This window comes from Pollicipes pollicipes, unplaced genomic scaffold, assembly GCF_011947565.3.
Source record: "Pollicipes pollicipes isolate AB1234 unplaced genomic scaffold, Ppol_2.1 Scaffold_7262;HRSCAF=8765_pilon_pilon_pilon, whole genome shotgun sequence".
Classification (NCBI taxonomy): Eukaryota; Metazoa; Arthropoda; class Thecostraca; order Pollicipedomorpha; family Pollicipedidae; genus Pollicipes; species Pollicipes pollicipes.
The window spans coordinates 8084209-8092039 of NW_023597055.1; the positions used below are offsets into that span (position 1 = coordinate 8084209).

The 7831-nt window shown below is 55.0% G+C and overlaps 1 protein-coding gene across 1 annotated transcript; it reads left to right on the forward strand.

Annotated features, from left to right (window-relative positions):
• Nucleotides 1-189: 189 nt before the first annotated feature.
• LOC119114185 (uncharacterized) lies at nucleotides 190-7337 on the forward strand. Its single transcript, XM_037238389.1, has 8 exons — nucleotides 190-471; nucleotides 854-1011; nucleotides 1285-1392; nucleotides 2160-2331; nucleotides 2759-2864; nucleotides 4768-4839; nucleotides 5813-5946; nucleotides 7332-7337. Exons 1-8 carry the CDS (start codon nucleotides 352-354, stop codon nucleotides 7335-7337), a joined length of 876 nt encoding a protein of 291 aa, XP_037094284.1. The 5' UTR covers nucleotides 190-351.
• The last annotated feature ends 494 nt before the right edge of the window (nucleotides 7338-7831 follow it).

Here is a 7831-nt window from a genome sequence, read left to right on the forward strand (position 1 = left end):
CTTTTTTGTAGCTATTCACCGGTAGCAAGGAAAAGTAGGTGGACGAACAGATTAGGATCGGGCGGTTGGTCTCGCCAAATCCTGCGCTCTTGTTGCATATGTTTATCTATGTGACGCGATATGGGGATGTTAGTTTATACGGGACGCCGATCAAGGCCGATGAGAGGCGGCAATGACAGTTTGTGGATGTAGGTTGTGTTACATTGAGAAGCGGGCACCAGTCGCATATCCATTCTGATGAGGTCACCATTGTTTTTTGTGATCTTGTAAAACAGTGCTTACCCTTCATCCAGTTTATCAGAGTGGGTGGTCCAGTGGTACCGCAATAATTTCCTGTCCTGTGTTGGAAACATGCCCCTTTTAGTGACTGATATGGATGCCGGCCGTGATGCACCAACAATCTCCAGTTTACAAGATCACAAAGGTTCCCTGGAAATGTACAAAGAGGAGTTAAAAGAGACAAGACTGCAGGTGAGACATGTTGACATGCTTTTGCTATGCTTGTTTGTTGACAGTGTATTGAGTTTGTTCTGGCCTTGGGGCCTTATCAGTGGGAATTCTTGGTAATTTGGTGTATGTTTGGGTCCCTTAAAGGCATGTCCTGACCCTGTTCAATGGTGGTTGGGTGGGGTATCCACTGATAAGTTGTTTATGGCCATGATTGCAAAACTTGTCATTTTTCCCATGGCAGTATATGGTGTGCTATGCAGTACAAAATAGTGCACATATAACCACATCATTGACATGCAGTACCAACCACTCACCATTTCTTCTCATTCTGGACCAACATTGCCTATAAGGCAAAGTCTATATCCTGTTTTGCATGCTCATTTTTTTGACAATGTGCATCCAGATAAGCACAAGTGCAGATCAATCAGCAGAAGCACTAGAGTCAGCAATGAAAACCATAATGCAGCAGCTGGTGATGGCAGTGCAAGAACGGAAGGCTCAGCTTTTGGCAGAGATCTTGGATGTGAAGAAAATGGCTCTTGCTGAAGCTGACCATTATGGGCAAGTATCCTGAATAACATTAGCTAATTATGCAACATTTCAAAATATGTTTCATAGCAAAACATTTTAGAACAGAAGGTCTTGATTCTAAACTTGTGGCAGTAATATCACCTATTTTATATCTGGGAAAATTTGATCTGCAGTTGTTGTACATCATGTCACTTCATTTAATTACAGAAATCGATGAACCATTTAGATCTTTGTGCAGTGTGTTCATGCAATAAAAAAGTGTGCAAAGGTCAACCCAACTATATCTGGCTGTGGTGCTGACAGATTGGCAGTGGATGAACAGCTGAAGAAGACTGAAGAAGTGCTGAACAGTCTTCAGTCAGCCAATGGCATTGATGGCCAGCCTGAGGCTTTGGATCCAGTTGAGGACATGTATGTTTTTATGGGAAGTCTTAGCTCTATGCTCAGAGTAATGCCATCATGCTGTGACTTTCCATGCCAAATAAATGGACCAATTCGATGGATAGATTTGCCACCACCCATCTGTTCAATGGGGTTGTTCGACTGTGTGTGTGCTCTATACTGTGTGCTGTGTATTGTGCACTATGTACTATGTATTGTGTGTATTGTGTACTGCATCTGTGATGTGTGCTGTGTACTGTGTACACTGCATACTATGTACTGTGTATGCTATGTACTGAATGTACTATGTACTGGGTGGTGTGTACTGTGTATGCTGTGCACTGTGTACTGTGTGAGCTATGTACTATATGTACTATGTACTGAGTACTGTGTACTTTGTGTTCTACATACTGTGTACTTGTGTATTGTATACTGTGTTCTGTATATGGTGTGTACTGTGTACAGTGCATTGTTTGTCATATGCTGTGTGTACTGTGTACTGTGTAATGTGTATGACAGGCCTGGTTTGGCCTGAGCCTGCATTGGCTATTTGCCAGCTGACCTTTCCCTGCCACTTGGGCCAGCCTGCCCTGGGACTGATACCCATTGTTGTGGGATTGTGGGTCCAGCATGTTTGTCCCCAGACCACAGAGGCAGCATGGTGCATGCTGGCAATGGCTTGAATGCTATCTCAGTGAGAACCTCTCAAAAGAGGATGCCTCACATGACTCGGTCGGCTGTACCGCCTGCGGCCCAGACTTCCTCCGAGTGTAGCGAGTTCTCCGGGCCGCCTGCAGATCTCTGCCGCCGCCGTCGGGTCTGCCGCGGCCGGCCCTGCACGTGCCGGTGGCGGCACCGCCGGCGGCGCTGGCCGCCCTGCGGCAGCTGGGCCGCGTCGAGAGCACCGTGACCGTGAACGGCCTGCGCACGGAGCCGAGGCCGGGCGCCGTGCTGGTCACCTGGGCCCAGGTCAGCGCCACGGGCTGGTGTGCTGGTCGGCATATCGTTAGTTGAAGTGTGTGGTGGGGGGGGGGGGGGGAGAGTGGGCTGCGGACGGGACCGAGCGCCGACTCCCGGCCGCCGCTGGTGTGCTCGGCTGAGGAGCACCGCTGACGCTGCGGTGTTCGGCGCTCCGCGGAGCTCCGCGGAGCTCGGTTACCTGCGTGCCGGCGCCAGACGGGGCGGCGCCGAACACTATGGATGCTTGCATACACTGTATGCAACCACTCAGAAATTGTATGTTAAGTGCCTTTTCCCAGACATATTTTGGACACATTGGCGCAAGGAATGAGCAGCGCATTTCGTAGCGCATATGCCTTCGGTCATACCTAGAACGAATTTCTGTGTGGATCCATGATGCGTGCTGCGTGTATGTGTGTAAAAATAACGTTCTCAGGACGAGGACGCGGACCGGGACACAGATGGCAGCACCTACCGACTGCAGTATTGCTACGGAGACGCCAACAAGCTTGCGTCCCCGGTCTTTCATCTGGCTTACGAAGGTACGGTCCGACCGACGCCGGGCCGTCACGGAACGGCCGAATAGTGGGCCGGCTGGGGCAGCTGCCTGTAGGCCAGTTGTTGCACCTGCCTAAAGTCCAGTTGTTGCATCTGGCTGTTGGCCAGTTGTTGCATGAAGCTAGAGGTCAGTTGTCGCATCCAGCTATCTGCCTCTTGTTGCGTCTGCCTATAGTCCAGTTGTTGCGTCTGGCTGTTGGCCAGTTATTGCACCTAGCTAGAGGTCAGTTGTATCCAGCTATCTGTCATTTGTTGCATCAGGCTATAGGCCAGTTGTTGTATATGGCTATAGGCCAGTTGGTGCATCTGGCCATTTGCCAGTTGTTGTATATGGCTAAAGGCCAGTCATTGTATATGGCTGTAGGCCATTTGTTGTATATGGCCATAGGCCAGTTGTTGCATATGGCTGTAGGCCAGTTGGTGCATCTAGGTACACTCCTGATGATGCATCAGGCTTGTCACCAATGTGTTGCTTTACTTATTGATTCGATCCAGAAATGACATGATGGTCATGATGACGAACATTAGCCAGCGAGCGGCGTATTCCACGCAGCAAACGCTAGAGCCGCCATTGGATTCAAACCAGCTGCGGTCACCCTGCGCGCCGACTGACTTCTAAGTCGCCCCCCCCCCCCCTCCCCTCCAGCCTTACATGCGACATCACTGTTGTGTTACCGCCGAACAGCTCCAGCAGAGAACCTGCTTCCCTTTTTGGCCGTCTTGATATGGCTATGGAGTTAAATTGTCCTTATATCGTCCTATTCAGGGTCGGGTTGGGAGCGCAGACTCGGTGTATCTCGGACGTACCACCGACTTGCTTCTGTGTGCGGAGCGTGTGGTGATGCCGACACTCACGCGGCTGGGTATTCCTTGCGGGTATAATCCCGCGTTAGTTTCAAGGCGCATCCCATAGTATCCACAAAATATCACGGGACTTTCCTGTACTGTGCATGAGATGCTTGCACCCGCACACGTACCGTACTGTGCACTTCGACATACTACTGATACCTCTGCAAGGCCGCTGCCGCTGCCAGTGACGCCCCCCCCCCCCCCCCCCGGCCTTGTTCGCTGCAGGGCCCGACACCAGCGCGCTGGTCCGCCGGCTGCACTGTGACGTCACCTACAGTTTCCGCGTGAGCCGGCGGGCGGCGCCGGACGGCGCCTGGGGCGGCTGGAGCCGGCCCGTCACGGGCGACACCGGCCTGCCGCACTACGGTACGGTCCGCCGGACGCGTCCGCGCCCGCGCCCGTGTTTGGGGACGGGGAGGGTTTGGTGACGATAGGGAGTGGGCCCGAGTCAGCGGGGTCGCTCCGCGGATGGGTGCGGTTTATGGTCCGGTCTGGTCGGGGGCGGGGGGAGGGGGATATCGGACTCAGCGCGCTCTTGTGCCGCTCGCGGTCGCCATATGTGGTCCGCTGGTATTTCAGCTCATTCAACGCGTGTGTGTGTGCGTGTTTATCTTGTGAGTGCATCCATGTGACAATGATTGCATCACTGATCGTGCGTTGCATTTACATCGCCGTGTGCCCCATCTGCAAACACGTGTCCCGTTTACCGCGGTGATATCGTTAACTCCTTGCAGAGGTGTCGTGTGCCCAGAGACTGGTCTCTCGCATCCCGAGATGGTCCCTCGTTCCAGAGTGGTTTCCGCTGTGTGGTGTCTGTGGTTCACCAGAGTTGTTCACCAAAGCCGTTCACCAGAGTCGTTCACCAAAGCCGTTGAGCTCGCCCACGCGTCACCACACCGCGGCGCCAGTGTTCCGTCACTCTCTAGCCTTCCCCGCGCGCCCATAGAGCCCTCTCACCTGCCACTGCCGTGCCGCCAGTGTCCTCCCATGCCTCCTCGGGTGCTCGCCGCGTCCTCACAGCGTGCCCCTCCCCGGCAGAGTGGTCGCCCAGCCCGGAGTACACGCTGTCGGACACGGGCCGCATCGCGTGCCGCTCGGGCGCCGGCACCGGCCCGCCGCTACTCTGCTCGGCCGGCGCCCAGCTGCGGCCGGCCGCCGCGCTGCGCGTGGCCGTGCTGGCGGCCGGCGCCGGCTGCAGCGATGAGGGCCTGGCGCTGCTCGACGGCGGCCCGGAGCGGCTCCCGGACGGCCCGCTCGCCGCGCCCGGCGCCCTCTTCGTCAGCGCCACGGGTGAGAGAACGCCGCCGGTCGGCAGGGCGGCGAGAGCGGCCGACGGAGCCTCCTCCGGCCGGCGCAGCGGCGTTGTCTGGTCACGGCTGTGCTGGCTGTGTTGTGTCGCGGGCTTAGTGCTGCTCGGTGTCCGGCATTGTGTACGGCTGGGCGGCTTTTCTTTTAAATGTATAAGTGGCAAAAATATAGTCAACATAAGAAAAATAATCGGTACATAAGTCAGTAGAATCAATCCACCCGTACCTAGTGCGTGACCGTTAGTGATTACAAGGAAGCTGCGCAGTCCACCTCTACCTAGTGCGTGACCGTTAGTGATTACAAGGAAGCTGTGACCTGAGACGTGCTGCTGTGGGAGGGGCGATGCGTGGACGGCATCAGTAGCGTCGGACGGGTCCGACTCCTTGTTTGGGTGTATCTGCGACCCTGTGGTCGTCACAGGTGTGCGTCGACACCCCATGGGTGCGATTGCGCCGGCAAGGAAAGTGCGTGTAGACGGGGTCGGCGTCAGATGTGCCTGACACCCGACGAGGGTGTAACTAGCCTGTGTGGGTTGGAGTTTCATGGACGTTCGGTGACGTCAGGTGCATTTGACGCTTTTCAGGGTGTAACTGGGGTGCTCATGTGCTTAACAGGGGTGCTCATGACTGGAATGAAATGTGTACGTGTGCGGTAGGCGGTGTCAGATGTTCCTGACGCCCTGTTTGGGTGTAACTGTGACGCAGGAGAGGTGTATGTGGGCGGGAGGCGGCGTCAGATGTTCCTGACGCCCTGTTTGGGTGTAACTGTGACGCAGGAGAGGTGTATGTGGACGGGAGGCGGCGTCAGATGCGCCTGCCGCCGCTGCGGGCCGGCTCTCAGATCACCTTCACCACGGAGAGGCGCGACAACGACACGACGCGGGTCTTCCTTGAGACGGACGACAAGCAGGTCAGGAGGGGGGGGGGGGGGGCATCCGAAACTAGCGCCTGGTGTCGTAAAACAAAAATACGAATCTGCGTTCTTTGGATTTGTGTCGTATTGACTCAAAGACCAAAAATAATGTGCGACTGATCTGTCCGATCTATCAACGGGAGCTCAAAAAGAGTCGGATGATTTCCGGCTCTTATGCTTACGTGACGCGACTCAGCATTGTGCAAGTCGGTAGTTTCGTTTTATGAAACCAGGCCCAGGTAACTACACAAACCAATCTTACATGATTTTGCAGCGCAACGGTATGTGGTGTTCTAACCATGATGCTGATTGATATGGCATGCATTGTGAACTACTGCAGCAGGAGTTAATTATTATATATACTCTTACAAACATCCGTAGCCGTCAGTAAGTCCGGAAATTTGTAATGCATTGACCTGTGTCTGTCACTCTGTAGATATCGTGTGATAAGAACGGGACGCTATTACGCCTTGTGGGACCGGGGTTCACTAATGTCCTCCCCATGCATCCATATATGATCCCATACACTGTCTGAAGACTTCTCTTCGAGGAAATCAAGGCTGCAACGTTGAAATATGCGATGTGTATTTTGCTTTGCTCTAGACTTGCGAACTTCCACGGGAGTCCTCCAGTATGCGCTTAAGCCCTTTCGAGGGTAACGGCGGCCTATGCCGAGTTCTTGAAATATTTTAATGTGCCTGTGCACGAAATGGCTAGGGAACTGCCCGAGTTCCATGGCTTCGTCTCAAACGGTCCACTACGCGCAGTCGGAAAGCGTGCGACTGCTTTGGGCTTTTATCCAAAGGAAATGGACTCTGGTTGATGCAGTCGGACCTGTTATTGCGTCGGCTAACTGTGTTTCTCCGTGCGATCACCCGATGTGCTCGTTTGGACTCAAAATCGTGCTTATATGCTCATGCCCACGATTGTTGTATTCGTGTGTTTATTACGGTGCTTTATTATTTATGCCCATTTACGTGCAAGACGCTGTGAAGGCGTGCCCTGGGCTAAGGATGAATACCACGGGGTAGCACGAAGAACATGAGCTCACGCTCATAACGCAGTTGAGCGAGGACAAGACGAAGCGATCACCAGTCACTGTTTCCATCCCCGCTTCGGGAGATAACTTGTTTTGCCCTACTTTACTACTTTTCCGCTTTACTCCCCTTTTACTTCCCTTTGCAAGCGATCGCTAGACTGGCCTCAGGCTAAGCATGATGATTTGGTGGCCTTAGATGACGCCATGTAACGTGGTCCACCAGCGGATAACACGAGTTGATACGGTTAGCATGGGTCAACAGAGAGTATGTGGGTAACACGGATGACACGCGCCGGTCACCAAACCACCGCAGTCACCACTGGTGACCGTGGTGGTTTACCAGTCCTAGTTCCCAGTCACACTGGCATAGCAGTCGCCGCCGGCAGCTCACCAGCGACACCTCAGCCGCCTCGGTGGCACCAGCCGCAGCGACCAATGCCACCTCGATGGTCCACCAGAGCTGTCGCGCCTCTCCGACAGTCAGCGCCGGCGCAGAACAGCGCCGCCGTGCGGGGCGCGGCCGGCCGGCGCTCCCCTCCGGGCGACCCGCCGGCGCCCGAGGCGGCGGATCTAGGACCCGTCCCGGCTGACCGCTCTCCAGTCGTTCATCTGCACCAGGATGACGCCGTACGTGACGAATGCCGCCGCCAGCGGCAGCAGCGTGCCGCGGTTGATGGAGAAGAAGCCGGCCGCGCTGACGTGGCTGTCGGCGGCCTGCAGCTGCTGCACGGCCTGCAGCGCGTCCAGCTGCGTGGCCGGGTCGGAGGTCACGTGCTGAGTCAGCAGGGTCAGAGGTCGCTGTGCGGCGGCGGTCACCTTCTGACCCGCCGTGCAGACGGCGGC